Here is a 14,996-nt window from a genome sequence, read left to right on the forward strand (position 1 = left end):
TCATCACTGTATCGACCCAAAAATAAGTGAGGCACTCAATTATTTCTGAGTTCAGTCTCACTGAGGGGCCCTCTAGGATTTCCTCTTTATAACCACACTGGCTTGATCTTTATATCAATGAAAAACAAAACTAAATGAAAGAGATTCCCTGACCTGGTGTTCTGCTATGAGACTTTTGACCTCCTGGATCTCCTGTGGTAGGACTTCTTTGTCTTTGTCGCTCAGGTTCAACTCGGCCCATTGCAGCCAAGTCAGAAGGTTTTCCAGCAGTTCCTGAGTGGCTAAGAACTCGCTGAGGGCTGCGGCCAGTCGTTGCTGGTGCTGCCTGGCCCAGGCTTGCACCTACAAGAGAAACACGATGACCAAGAACTCTTTGTGCGACAGCGATCATCAAAATGTCCTCACATCTTTAAGACATTCACCTCTTCAAACCGAGCTTTAATGATCGTGTTCCAGTGTTTGATGGTTGTAATGGAGTCAGGATGACAGATACTCAGAATAGCCTCGCCCAGACTAATGGCTTTATTGAGAGCAACACGCTTTTCTTCCAGTTTTTTCATGAACTCCTTTGAAAGACAACGGAAACACATTAAGATTTGTAACGAGACCATAATGTGTTCATACCACAAACATGATCGTTTCAAAAATGCATAATAGTGTAAGTTGTACATGGAAAACATCTGCTTGCCTTGTGCTGGTCAATAAGTGCACATAGAGCCTCTTCATCATCAGGTAGGCTGCCGTGGAAACGCAAACTCTGCTCGGCCTCGGCCAGCCAGTCCAGCAGGATGTGAACGGTGGAGTGAAACTCCTCAGCCTGGCACAAGGCCTGCTCCAGACGCGCCTGCTTGGACACCGAGAGGTTGCATACGGTCTCCCAGCGAGTGCTCAGCTCCTGCATCTGAACTTTGACCCAGGAGGAGTCATCGTGACTGGTGTCAATCAGCTCTCTGGCCGAGCGTTTGAGGGCCTGGACGCTGACCGTCCTCTTTCCAAGCTCCTTCTGGAAAACCTGCAGCGTGTTCCAAGTGAAAGATGTGGTCAAACAGAAACACGTCCATGATCTCAAACATGCAGGAACGGACGCAACAAGGTAGCTAGTCTTGATTATTGTGGTTGTGGTTAGCAGTAGTGTAGAAATGCATCACCTCAAACTGAGGTGTTAAAAATATTAACCTCTTCAGGTGTTAACCCAAACCCAGCTTGATCACAGTCATTCTCAAACCTTTACACCAAATACCGAGCACTCCAAGTATTACCATAATGACCAACATTACAGGAGCGTATTAGGTGTAAGTGTTTATGAAAATAACATTATTGCAAGTCACTGTAACACTATGCACATTAACACTGCTCCTAAATTTAGAAAAATTGCACTAAAAAGTTCAACAGAACTGAACTGTACTCGGGCAGTGATTGTCTTAAATACCACTGAAGCGAGCTCGAGTACCACTTGTGGTACTGGCAACACACTTTGAGAATCGCTGTTTTCTCATAGTCATAGGAAGAGTAGTTCGGGTTAAACGTAAGTATGTTCATGAGACTTTTCATTTTCAAACGTGTTTTTGGTAACATATTTGTCTTTCCTGTAATATGAGGACCTTTACGCACACATTTGATTGTTCCTTTGAGAGAATCCTAGCCAGTGCAACAAAGAGCCATTTGTTGGGCTTATTCTTATTGACATAGTGCCACTGACATATTTAGGTGTGTATTTGTCACACAACATGGCTGAAGTCACACTGCTTCGATTTCAATAGTGTGGTAATACGAAACCAAGCCTGTTTATTCTCTAGTCTCCAATATGTTTAAAGCGTCTTTTTTCCCGTTGTTATACAAGAAAATATCCATTAAATGTGAGTTTGTTTTGGAAGCTGCAGATAAGAGAGAAGTTTGGACCTTGTGGTTGTCTATCAGGTTCAAAATCAGGTCGATGTCTCCATGAACTGGCTGGTCCTCAGCCATCTGAGGCTCCACCCTGTACAGCCAGTCAATGAGAGCCTGCAGAGCGTCTTTGAACTGGCCGGAGAACAGCAGGGCCTCCTCCAGCTTGTTTTGCCTGCAGAAACATGCACGTATTATCAACAACCGACCAAGCTCAGCAAGAAATCTGACCCTAAACTGAAAAGTGGATTAACGAGAAATGCATAGGTATCGTCAACTACTATTTGTTGTCATATCCGGTATCTGCCCCCCCCCCCCCCCCCCACGTATTACAAGACAACAGTGTAAGAAAACACAATTAGACAATTCATCAATTAGTAGATACCATTTTTAAGCCATTTTGAGATGTCCAAAATCTAAATGAAACCTGACCAGCGTGTGTTTGTTTACCTCTCTATGGACTTTCCACAAACAGTGTCCCATTTATCCCTCAGTTCGCTCAGCATGTCGTCCAGTTTCTGGTTATCGTCCTGAAGTGAGGTCTTGTCCTTGAGGGCTCGTCCCGTTCGCAAGGTGGTATCATACACCGAATGCTTGCTGCCCAAAGCCTTCTGGAACTCCTGTTTGAAAGAAATCCATATTGATATCAAACACAACTCGCGGGAATTGTATTGCAATGGTACCTAGCCTGCTGCCTAACTTTGTGTTTGCATGCATTGGATAAGAGTTGTCGCTGCGACTTTCGCCTTGTCTTATCACCGGTCGCCACAGAGAGTCACTCGCTTCAATTTGCTTGGCACGGTTTTTACACGAGCCTTATTAATCTTCCCGCTGAGTGCATCTCAGATAGTGGCTCAATCTGTGTGTATGTGCATGTATTCTGATAAGGAACATGGCTGTCCGTATGGGAAGCCAAAAATGGGTCAAAGCTCAAGAACCACAGCTCCGAAGGGATTAAAAGTATCCCAAAGCACGGCCACCCCAAATACATTTGCTCTATCCCAGTATTATGACAGGATTAACACAATCTGCCCATGCACAACTGCAGAGTAGGGATTATGGAGCCTGCGAGAGAATCAGAAGCATGACTAATGTATGCACTATACGGTAATTCATCTGAATAGGTTTTACCGAGAACGTTCCCACCCCTCGTTGTCTCTGAGTGAAAGCACATAACTGCGGCCTGTTAAACATCTGTGTCATTGTTCGGATGTCGAAATATACTCACTCTCTTATCCACGTGACTGTTCATTCAACGAGGTAGCTACGCGTTTTCCAAGGTCAAATTGAAGCACTTTCAAGTTGTACTTTCAACAACTCTGAGTACGGATGCTCAGACGCAGCGTCACCGCTCACCTTGTGTTGCGACAGCTGCTTCTTGAGTTTGTCTGGCTCATTGGCGATTTCCACCTCCGAGTCCAGCGTCTTCTCAGATTCATCCAACCACTCCATCAGTTTACTCCAGTTTTCATGGAACTGAAGAAGAACGAGATGAATGCAGTTCAACGTTCGGTCTCGCCAAACTCAGGGAGATATTTTTTTAGTTCACATTAATGACATGGCTGTAGAATAGGACCATACATGTGGCTTGGATGCCATGGATACCTGTTTCGCTCTTTTCCTGGCATCGTCCAAAACACGACCACGTTCCACAGATCGCTGCACCAGCTTCTCCCAGCGACCTTGCACACTGAGGAGCAGGTTCTTAATGAGAACCACGTCCTGCTTCTGGCTGAAGTACTTCAGATGCGTGCCTGTCTTGTCCAGTTCGATGATGTCATCTCTGTGAGAGTTGACCTCTGTCACGAACATCTGCACAGAAGTTGACAGACATGACTTCATTGCTGTTCACGGACAAACAATCTGTGCAAGAAATTCCATTGTCTTTAAGTTTCAAATGAACAATAATAACGTGGACTTGCGTTGGATGTTGTGTAACCGTCCTCTCTGTGCACGCATTACCTTATGCTCATCAATTTGAAACTGGATCGTTTCCATAATCAGAGAGGCGGGAGACACCATGTTCAGCGTCTGCTCTGCTTGGGTCAGCCAGTTGATGAAGTCCTGCAGAGAGTTGTGGAAATCCGTGGCCAGCGTCAAGGCCTCCTCCAGTTTCACCTGAGGACATCAAACACAGTCATCCTCCATCCTTTCTAGCGATAGCTTTATGAAACACAGATGCAGCTTAAAACAAGGTTCAATAATGAACCACAAAGCACACGATTGCTGCAACACGAGGTCCCTCACAGCAAACATGAGCCCTAACCGCATGAGGAAGTTCATATCACCGTAAAGGCCGATGGTGAATCAGATTCTCGCAAATGGGATTTTTAATCGAATGAGGGAGAAACATCCGCATGCTTATGTCACACGGCTGCCCTAATGACATTAGAAAGCTGATGTTTCATGATGCATCTCCCTCATACGCCAGTCAGAGCGCTACGAGTGGATTCAAAGTTGTCCGTTCTTTATTCTATTATTGGAACACTTTGTTTGGCTGCAGAAGGCACTGTGGTTCTGGGAACGGGACCAAAGTAAAGAGGAAGCCGACTGTTCAGTGAGAAGCCAGGCCATATTTGTAGTGAGAGAGTCACTTTGGCTTTTTCAAATGATGGTGTTTATGTATTGAGGCAAAACAAGTAAGAACATGATGAGCGCTTTTATAACCCATGCCTCCATCCATTGTTTTCATTCGTGTTGCAGGTGTGCTGGAGCCTATCCTAGCTGACTTTGGGTAGGTCAGAAGTACACCCGTGTTTTTTTTTTCATGTGTGTACTCACTATGCATTAAAATGTTAATTTCGAAACCATCATCCAATTCATCTCTAAGTGAAAACAACATCACAGCGAGGGATCCCTACCTTCCTCTCAGCAACTTTAGCCTGCGCTGATTCCCATTTGTCTTTCAGGTTGGCGAGGTCATGCTCCGTGTTGCCCTCGGGTGTCATCGCGAGCAGCTGTTGACCTTTGGCCATCAGCTCCCGGTACAGCTCCTCCTTCACATCAAAGGCAGAACACAACTCCTGCGTGGTGACATGATACAACAGTCATTTGGGGATAACATATTCAAGGTCAACAGTGCAACGCAAAAACTGCGAAAAGTTATCGAGTTCCCACCAACAGTTAAAGGGAATCATGGTTGTGCTTTAATAAGTAATCTCCAGAAATGTTGCCTCCCAAAATGTTCCAAGTGGTGCTCCTTAAGAGAAAATGTGCAGTGAAAGTACCATAAAAGGAGGAATAAAAAGGGAAAGGAAACATTCCTGGAGACATGGAAGTCAGATAATGCTGATATGGTCTAAAACATCAAAGTCTTTTGGTCATCTTCTGCAGTGGAAAAACCAACGGTGTCATTTAATTTTCACACTTGAGCTCAACACAGAGGAGACCGCCCGTCTCCTCGCGGAGCGGCCATCTGCATACGCGCTCCGGCATTGTTAAACACGTACCAGATGGGCGTTAAGCTGCTCGCGGGCTGTGTCTGGTAAGCCTCCCACAGCCTTTGATGCCAGCAGCTGACGTTCGGTGTCTTTCAGCCATTGCAGCATATCTTCCACCTCACCATGGAAACCCTGGGCCTACAACACAATACAAGCTGAGTCATACAAAAGGTGTCACACATACTCATTGTGCGGAAGCTCCGACGGGAGAGGTTCTCATTTCGTGGATTCATTCATTCGTTTTGAGACCAAAAACGGTGTTTGACAGACATTCTGTTGCACATGTGTTAACACGCAGAAATCTTTGCTGAAGGGAGAAACCCATTCACATTGATGCTATTCTGCAAACAAACAAATGCAAAATTGTACAGATTCTACCGGTGCATGAGAATAATTTTTTTTCGTACACAATTAAAGACCAAAGTGTGTTGTTGGCACAAGATGAATGAGCTCTTGTCAGTTCTGAGATCTGAGACTCTCGCCGCCAAGGAAAACGGTTTAGTGTTTTAACATTGTTTGAAAGCACTAAACTTGACTGTTATTTTGTTCTTCTGTAATCTTTACCCCCCAAAATCCTCCCATCTGATTTTAATGTTCTTCATATAACTTAACAGGAAGTGAACGGAAAATCGAAAGAAATGGCAAAGAAACGTATCTTGTTGCGTCTTTATATACCTGAAGCAGAGCACTTTCCAACTGCTGCTTCCTCTGCTCCGTCTTCTCCAGGATGGCCTTCCAGCGCTGGTCGAGGTCCTCCAGTTTGCTCCTCAAGCAAGAGGCTTCCTCTCCGGCACTGGATTGCACTAGCTCATTCCCCGCTTTGTTCACCGTTTCAACTGTTGACTTGTGAGCCAAGACGTCAATTTGGAGGACCTAAGGAGAGAATAGCGATGAGGAAATTAACAACAGTAACTGCAGAAAAGATCAACTCATCCCTCATACAGTTTGAAAAGATATTTTTTTCAGTTGGCAGCATAAATATCACCAATATTTACTGTATGTATGCTCAACAATAAGATATAAAGATAAGATAAGAAAACCTTTATTAGTCTCGCAATGGAGAAATTCCCAATTCACAGCAGCAAAGTTATGAAAGGAAGAAGTAGAACAACAAAATATAGGAGCTGCTGGAAAGGCAGCCACTCTCGCGGCGCCATTTTGAAGTCAAAATAACAAAAATAACACACCACAACACATAGGACACAGACAGTCGTGCAATCTTCACCAATTTTCTGCATACACTTTGTTGTCTGAAGCAGTTATAGATGAAAGAGGATCAAATGAGATAAAGAGTAAGAACATTTACATGATGCTTGGCCAGCTCAATCTCAATGGCCTTAGGGTCTCCTCCTGCCTTTCTCTGCTCATTGAGCAGCTCCTCGGTGTGGTTCATCCAGGCCAGCAGCTCGTCCAGTGCATGCTGGAATTGTCCCAGTGCTAGAAGGCCTCCCTCAAGTTTGTGCTGAAGTAAGGACAGAAAACACATTTAGATGGTGCAGTGCATAAAACCACGACTATATTGACCGTTCTTTTATTTTTGGGCACCTGTCGGCTGATGATCTTCTCATCCAGGTTTCCCCACAGCATCTTTAGCTCGTACATAGGCTCCTGGATGGTGCAGCGGTCAGACTCCTCTGTTACCTTCTTGAGCAGGAGCCCCGCTTGGTGGTTCAAGCGCTCCATCTCGATCTGCAGCTGGTACGCCTCGACTTTGAACTCCTAAAAGGTCACGTTGGCAATACACATACGAAAGTAGACAGTCAGCGCACTTGCTGTTCTCTTTTAGTGACTTAATGTGAATGGACAGTACATACTCTCCTTACGAAATTAATTGGTTCTGGAAGAAATATCTTAACTAAAACATTTTGTAAGTAGAGATGCGTTTTTCATGGAAATGCCCTAATTCGTTCTAAGCCCCACCAAAATTCAGACATAAATGTATCCTATAGCATAAAAATGCACGAAAATATCTAACAAATACATGTTACAATTAGATTATTGCACAATACATGAGAGTTGTGCATGATGTAAAAAACAAAGAATAAAGAATAAAAATGATGGACATTTAACTTTTAACTGCGTCCTCATGGTTTTTTTTTTACGCTCTTTAGTCCATCGTATCTTGACAATTCTTTCGTAACAAGAGGCAATATTTTCCTGTTGAGACGTTTCTTAACTAGAAAATTTTGTATGAAGAGACTTTCGTAAGTAGAGGTACCACTGTATTAAGGACTATACCTTGAGCTCAACAATCTGCTGCTTGACAGTTTCAAGGTCTGTGCCCACAGGGGACATGGAGTCCAATTTGCCCTCCAAGATATCCACCCAATCAAACATACCCTGCGTGAGAGGCAAAGGAACACATTACGGGAAGACAAAGTATTGTGCACATTTCCACTTTTGCATACAACTTTACCCCAGAGTGTTCTGAAGTAAATCCACATTGAAATGAGTAAAATTACCCAAAAGAAAGGAAAAACAAGTCACATATCATGTAAAAGGTGCTTCTACAATGAGCAGCTGCGTGGAGGAACAATTCATGTGGGTTGCAGTTTGATCCAAATATCATAAAGCAGCGTGGGTGGTGTCGCAATTAATTGGATGCTCATAAAACTGTTCTGTCACTGTAGCTGACTGCGATGGATGACAGTGGAATCTTTGTATTATGGTTTTCAACCAAAGGCCTTGAAAACAGTCTGGAGTAATGTGAGTTGCAAAGTACTCTTATCACTAAAGGACAAAAAAAATATTGCATAATTTAAAGTTTGACATTTACGACACTCTTTAATCTTCTCAGACTCGAAATGCATGGCCATAGATAACCACAATGTGTCCGTGTTGGAATCTTTTTCTTTTCCATAAATTCTGATAGGAAAGAAGATCAAAAGTACCGCAATAGTTTCATCTGCCTTTTGAAAAAATAGTGTCATAAATTTGCCAAGTAGTATGCAAAAAATATCCAATGTTTGTCTGAAGTTGACATCTTAAATAATGTAATAATCATATCACAAAATAATAAATGTTCCACGATCTGTGGTCTGCCTTTTGCATACACAAAACAAATGCACAAGTCAATACAATGAGCCCAGATGGTGATCAAGCATAATATTTCTTTCAGTTTATGGGTCCAAAGAAAATCAGCAGTGATCAATATACCTGCAGGCCATCCTGAAATTGCACCGCACCCTGCATGGCCTCCTCCAGCCTCTCGACTCGGTCTTTCCAAGTCTTGTTGAGGTTTTCCCATGCCGAGTTCACCTGGTGGAGCGACATCACACGAGTGAGACAAAGCAGACTGAAAGCAGCCCCCCAATAATTGAAAGAGTAAATAATTCGTTTAGAAAGAATGAACACCTCGTCAATGCTTTTCTTTATCACAGGCTTGTCAGGTTCTCCACATGCTGTCATGAGCTCAGAGCCCTGGTTTCTAACTGAATCCAGCTCCTCTTGAATCCCATCGATCTCCTCTTTAAAACCCTGCAGAGATTTAAAAAAAAAAAAAAAAGTGAAGACTTCCAACACTGCCTGTCTGATTTATGCAGCGCCTCTTTCTGTGCGGACCTCAACAAACTCCTGCTGCTGTTTGACAACTGAGGGATCCACTCCAGGCTCCTCCAGCTCCCTAAGCAGGTCTTGGCTGTCCTTGATGGTGGCGATCAGAGCGCAGTGGTCGCACCAGAACCTTTCAGCGAGGTCCATCACATCCAACAGCTTGGCCTCTCGCTCCTCCAGTAAGACTTGAACATCGGTCCATAGGAACACCATATGGTCCAGTTTGTCTTGAACAGCTTGTGGGAGAAATATTTGTTTCATCTTTATGCTGAGCTTTTTTTGAAAACATGAAACAAATGTAATTTGACGTGCAATCCTTTGAATGATTATTTGAAATGATACCAAGATGTACACAGCGGTGATACCTTTGGCAGATAATTCTCGATCCTCTGACCGTGCAATCATCTCTTCGCCTCGCTGCTTCAGGGTCTCATAGGAAGGCTGCAGTTTCTCCAGGTCCACGCTGACACATTTGTTCTCTGTTATCTGCTCCTTGATCTTGTCCACCTCCACTGAAATGGAGGGAGGCTGACGTAGGCGCTCGGCAATACGCTCCAGGGATTCCAGCATGGGGTCGATTTTATCATGGAACTAGCGTGGAATGACAGAAGTGGTCATTTCAGTCACAATTGCAACTACAGTACCAATCTTTCCACTGTATGTTATTGAAATCTTGAGTTGTACACTAACCAATGTAACGACACATAAAGCGATCGACGGGTAGTGTGTATGTGTGCACGTGCGATAGCGGTCGATCGCGGAAGATTGGTTGGCATGAAAAGTACATCTTCGGTCAAAAAAGGTTGGCCACCTCTAAAGTAGAGTATATACAGTAACTACTATGTACGCAAATAAGAACTGTATTGGGAAAAAATATTCACTTTTATTAGAGAATTAATTGGAATGTATAATTATTTCTGTGTTACTGGTAGTTACAATTATTATGATTATTGCTCTGTACAGACATCGATGCTCTGAAAACACTATACAGTATTTCTTCAAATCGTATCTTTTCTCATGACGGTTAGGTTAGTCATATTTCATTCATTACTAGTCATTTAGCACATTAGCAATTCACCATTCACCTGAGTGGATTTGGAGATGGCCTCATCCAGCTCGGCAGCTCTCTGTTTGACATCCGTCTTCAGTTTGGTGTAGAGCTGTTCGGACGTGGTGTACTTCTCCCTGATGGGCAGCCCTTCCTTTGGGCTCAGTTCCAGTAACTGAGGTCCCGTCTTATTCATCTTGTCTATATGTGGTTTGTGCTCGGCAATCAGCTCTCGCATTTGCTTTAAAGCACAAACATTTTTCTTTTAATAATTTGAAAAGCTTTTGAATGACGACATTGATTGAATCTCCTGCTTCTTCTTACCCTGAGTTCCTCTTGTTGCTGCCTGAGTGTGTCGTACTCGATGGCGGGCGGAGGCAACTGGTTGAAGGCCTTCAGGGTTTCCTGAAGCCATGGTGACAATTCTTCATAGGTTTCCCAAAACTGGCTTGCAAGAGACTGCGCTCTTTCCAGCTGCAGACAGCGCTCTGAGTTCAGATGACTCACCACACCACACTTCTCTACAAGAGTCTGGGCCTTGGCCTGACATGAGACAAGATAGTGTAATGTATATTGAGTAGAAACCAGGAGACAAATAAATATTTGATTTGGTTGTTCACCTTTAATAGTTCCTTTTCCTCTGGCTTTTTGCTGCTCATAATGGCTTTTCCCGTTTTTACGATTGCATCCACAGAGTCTTTGTGCCTCATGATATCCATAGAAAAGACCTGGAAAACACACTTAAGTGACTGTGGTTGAATGTTGAACAGACCACACTCGTAAACAGATCGCCAAAGACTGACCTTATGTGCTTGTATCTGGGCTGCAGTTTGGTCTTGCTCCAATTTGATCTCCCCGATTGAGAGTAGCTTGCTTTCAGCATCCGTAAGCCACGCTAGTTCAGAATTTGCTGCCTCTTCAAACTAGGTTGGTGGGGGAGGGGACAGAACCGTAAAAAAATACTTCAGAAAAATGGAAGACAGCTAAAGTTGGACAAAACAGGGGAAAACGCTTGATGAGGAAAAATCACTCCATTCATTCTGGCTCACCTGCTGCGACTTGAGAATGTCAGCGTTGATCCGGTCGACCTGCTGAGTGATGCTGTCACAGACAGCTTTGTACCGCTCATTGTCCTCCGTCACCAGCTTGTCAAGACCTTCTCGGGTGTGCCAGGGAATGAGATCCAGCAGGGAAGTGCTCAATTCATTCAGCTTGTCCACTGTAGCTTTTTTGTCTTTAGTCTCTGTTAGCAAGGTCTGGAAAACAAGATTTATCGGTACAATAAAAACAGTGTTGTGTCATCATTACTCTCTGTAACATAAAATTGTTGTTGCTGCTGCCGTTGTTCACATTTACCATAGTGTACTGCTACTGTCTACTTGAAGATATACTCGATACTATTACCCATTTAGACTGTTTTAACTTCATCAGAACTGTAATCACAGCAGCATGGTATGCTGGCGATTACGATGCTATTTTTCCAGGAATTTCCTAAACTGGTAATGTTCCTTGGCGACGAACAGGAATTTACTGTAAATCGGCAAAATAGTGAGGTAATCTAAAGGGGGTACTTAAACGTTTTGTTTTAGAAATGGCACCAAAACAACAACAACAAAGACCGAATAGTCATGCTAATTCAGTGGATTTTCTATTTTGGCCTGCTCATCCATCAGCCCGATCCACACAGTACACAATTTATGGTAGAGCAGGACCATACGATACACACATCCAGCAAACACGTTGTTGAAGTTATATTCTGTTGTCTTCAGATGAACACCTAGATTCAAGTGTGATTCACAAATAAAACACAGTAAAGCTTTCATTGTAAATAATTAGAAATTCATCTTTATGAAAAGTGTACAGCTTTAGATATTTCTCCTGGTTAAACAGTTCATTACGATTCTGGAAATCAAATGCACCACCACATACTAGTCTTCACTGAGTTTCTAATGAATGAATTCACATTTCCAGTGCACAATCTTACCTTTTGAATGTTTTGGGCTTGAGTGAGCTGCTCGCCGTTTGGCTCCTGATATACATAAGAACTGATGTGTGCCTCTGCCTTCACCAGCCAGGAGCTCAGATCCTCATGTGTATGGTGCAGCTTTGTGGAAAGACTCAAAACACACTCCAGTGTGTTCAAAACATTTTCACTCATGGAGGCGATCTCAGCATATTTTGTTTTTATTCCATCCAATTTCCCTTGGATAACAACAACCTCATCACCTGTAATAAGAGAACCATGTGTTGTTATGGGGCATAACTTCGAAGGAGTTAGAGCTTGGTGGTGTCGTACGGGTGAACAGACCTGTTGTTTGCTTCAATAGTTCCATCCCATTGAAAAGGGCTTGATCAACATTCTTCTTCCTCAATTCAATATCACTTTGTAGAGCCTAAAAGAAAAATTACAACCTCAAACGGTGACAAGAAAACATGTCCTTGAAGACAAAAAAAATAATGGTAAAACAACACGCAAAATAAACTGAGAAATGATTAACTTCACAGAAAAAGACAAAAGGATGCTGGGCCCTGGAATGAGTGTGTACCAGTTGTTCTGCCATCTGCTTTTCAAGTGTGTCTACTAGGTAGTCTTCCACGGACACCTCACTCAACCGCGCGTGTGCCTCGCTGAGCCAGTTCATGAGCGCCACCTCGTCCTCTCCAAAGAGCTGGGCGTTGGCCAGGGCCTGCTGCAGCAACTCGGCTTTCCTCCTGCAGCGCTCCTGCAGCTCAATGTAAGCGGCCTGCGCGGCATCCAGCTTGGACTGAACAAAGTCCTTGTCATCAACTGAGCTCACAGCTTTGAGCATCTGACCCAGACTGACCGCATGAAACAGGTCTTTACTGTGATTCATAATCTCCTCTTCGACGGCCTGAGCGCAGGGGATGGGGAAACAATGCGACGCAAACAGAAAAGACAAACAGAAAACCAACTGAAATTGAATGGAAATGGAACAAGTGAAAAGTAAAAAAACGTAACATAAAAACAGAATGGATAAAAAACTTAAAAGGGTGGCGCACGGGTGAACATGACATGGAATTTTACTTTATGATTGGAGAGCTGTTCTTCCAACTTTGACGTTTCTGTGCCAATTGGTTCCGAGTTGGAGAGGCGCTTCTCTGTGACGGCAAGCCAGTCGCTCAGAGGTTCCAAGGTCTCGTGGAATTGCTGAGTCACCACCAAAATGCTCTCCAGTTGCTTATGTCTGACAAAGAGACAATAGCAGTACAGGTACACTTTATTTTGTCCAGTCAGCTTCAGACGTTGAACTGACATTTTGACAATATGATGACCCTTTAATCAAGCTGACAATTGTCCTTGAGTAATAAAATGACTGGATTGGCACCAAAGTTAACTGGGTGTCAGCGATAGTGGAATGGAATACCTTAAAAACTCACACATTTCAATCCGGGCTAAGCTGAAATCTTAATGTCGGCAACTTTTCTACTTGGTTAACCTCTTTCAGCATAGTATTGAAGCAACAGGGCGCACACCAACCTGTTCTCAGCTTTCTTGAGCAGAGTGTCCCACCTCTGCCCAAGGGATTGCATCTCTTTCGCAACCTTTTCCTTATCCACGGACTCTGTGAGTTCTGCAACCTTCCCCCCTTCGTTTTTTATCAGCTCCACTGTGGGCTTACGGTCATCCAACAGCCTCTGTAAGAGCTGCCAAAGCGAACAAAGGCTAAGACTTATTGGGCATCATTAAAATGCTCTGAGCGCAGGAGTTTCTTCATGGTGGAAAACAATCAATCAAAGGCATGTATTACGTCTCCATTAGATCTTTATAAGCTTTACGAACCGCAATCAAGCTGAACAATGACTGTCAGTTAAAGAAGATGAATTGTAAAGCCCTAATTGTTGGAACCAGAATGGTGTTTTATGTACTGCAAGTGTCGCTGAGTGCACATAACGCATGCTTACTTTCTGCTCTTGTATCTGTGCCTTGACCACTTTGAATTCTGCAGAAGGCGGTTTCTGATTGGCCATGAGCTCCTCCGTGTCGGTTAACCAGCTGAGCAGAGAGTCCAGAGCATCATGGAACCTTCCACAATGCAACAGGGCTTCATGCAGCTGGGCTGAGCGCTCAGCAATCTTTGGATGACAAGGTAAAAATGGATTTTTAACTGTTCTGTTATGAAGCTAGTTGAAACGTGTACCCTGGATATCACCAGACAGAAATGTATTTCTGTGACACAGTTCCGATGTTTGACTGTAATGCTAGCCGGCCAATCGCATACCTTTTTAGTAAGTGTGTTCCACTTGGTGTTAACCTTCTCCAGGTCATTCTCAAGCTGCTTCGTATTGGTTCCTCTGGCAGCATTCTGGATCAGCCCGTGACTGATGGAGTTGATGTCTTGGAGTTGGGCCTGCAATGGGTCGATGTCTTCCTTTTGGAAAGCCTACAATCAACAGCAAACAATGGATTCATGAGGGTGCACCATCAGGGTGAACTGTAATTATGGCAGCGGGGATGCCAAAAGCCACTTAAGTTAATACATGTTGAAATTAAATGACCCATAATTCTAAAAAAATGCATCCCTCCATCAAGGGACAGCCACATCTATAATTTAACACAGAAGTCCTGCAAAATAACAGCAATAAGCCACCTTTATATACTCAACCTGGCAAAGGTGGCATACTCTATCAGAGCATTGGAGGAACAATTTGGCCCCACCATTCAGATTCCATGCAGTTCATACAGATCCATGTAAGATAGCATTTGCCTCAAGTTTGTCATTTCTTCCAAGACTCATTATTAATAAAATGCCACACGATTCTAAGAATTTCTGCTTTCCCATGTAAGATAGTAACGGATTTACAATCATCATCTATTGTTGACAATAGTTATTTAACATTATTGCCACTGAGCATGAATGAATAAACTGTTTTAAAAACCTCTTTGTCAAGGTCAAAATATTGCGAGCGCTCTAATGCAGAAGTCCCCATGAAACTTTAGTTCTGAATGTGAAAACATGGCTTGACTTCTATGCGCTAACGTCGAAGAATTATGTCTTGTATAATTTTAAGATTTTGTAGTTTTATTGTTACATTCACCAGTTCTCAAAACC

General features: G+C 43.4%; 1 protein-coding gene across 1 annotated transcript in view; it reads right to left on the minus strand.

Annotated features, from left to right (window-relative positions):
• Positions 1 to 14,996, minus strand: part of dst (dystonin) — a 97,558-nt gene that overhangs the window by 8,309 nt on the left and 74,253 nt on the right. Inside the window, exons 61-90 of the mRNA XM_086122401.1 lie at positions 14,166 to 14,327; positions 13,849 to 14,019; positions 13,424 to 13,590; positions 12,971 to 13,130; positions 12,471 to 12,797; positions 12,233 to 12,317; positions 11,909 to 12,150; positions 10,974 to 11,180; positions 10,728 to 10,847; positions 10,545 to 10,652; positions 10,249 to 10,467; positions 9,962 to 10,165; positions 9,242 to 9,467; positions 8,886 to 9,112; positions 8,679 to 8,801; positions 8,481 to 8,582; positions 7,563 to 7,664; positions 6,870 to 7,043; positions 6,631 to 6,786; positions 6,000 to 6,197; positions 5,334 to 5,462; positions 4,746 to 4,907; positions 3,847 to 4,002; positions 3,490 to 3,696; positions 3,241 to 3,360; positions 2,335 to 2,504; positions 1,900 to 2,059; positions 689 to 1,012; positions 423 to 566; positions 154 to 342 (exon numbers count right to left, since the gene is read on the minus strand). Of these exons, the coding sequence (XP_085978527.1) occupies positions 154 to 342; positions 423 to 566; positions 689 to 1,012; positions 1,900 to 2,059; positions 2,335 to 2,504; positions 3,241 to 3,360; positions 3,490 to 3,696; positions 3,847 to 4,002; positions 4,746 to 4,907; positions 5,334 to 5,462; positions 6,000 to 6,197; positions 6,631 to 6,786; positions 6,870 to 7,043; positions 7,563 to 7,664; positions 8,481 to 8,582; positions 8,679 to 8,801; positions 8,886 to 9,112; positions 9,242 to 9,467; positions 9,962 to 10,165; positions 10,249 to 10,467; positions 10,545 to 10,652; positions 10,728 to 10,847; positions 10,974 to 11,180; positions 11,909 to 12,150; positions 12,233 to 12,317; positions 12,471 to 12,797; positions 12,971 to 13,130; positions 13,424 to 13,590; positions 13,849 to 14,019; positions 14,166 to 14,327 (5,241 nt within the window). The remainder of the gene's footprint in view (positions 1 to 153; positions 343 to 422; positions 567 to 688; positions 1,013 to 1,899; positions 2,060 to 2,334; positions 2,505 to 3,240; positions 3,361 to 3,489; positions 3,697 to 3,846; positions 4,003 to 4,745; positions 4,908 to 5,333; positions 5,463 to 5,999; positions 6,198 to 6,630; positions 6,787 to 6,869; positions 7,044 to 7,562; positions 7,665 to 8,480; positions 8,583 to 8,678; positions 8,802 to 8,885; positions 9,113 to 9,241; positions 9,468 to 9,961; positions 10,166 to 10,248; positions 10,468 to 10,544; positions 10,653 to 10,727; positions 10,848 to 10,973; positions 11,181 to 11,908; positions 12,151 to 12,232; positions 12,318 to 12,470; positions 12,798 to 12,970; positions 13,131 to 13,423; positions 13,591 to 13,848; positions 14,020 to 14,165; positions 14,328 to 14,996) is intronic.

The sequence above is a fragment of the Hippocampus guttulatus genome, chromosome 10 (assembly GCF_054856545.1).
Source record: "Hippocampus guttulatus isolate MCC_2025c chromosome 10, RoL_Hgut_1.0, whole genome shotgun sequence".
Classification (NCBI taxonomy): Eukaryota; Metazoa; Chordata; class Actinopteri; order Syngnathiformes; family Syngnathidae; genus Hippocampus; species Hippocampus guttulatus.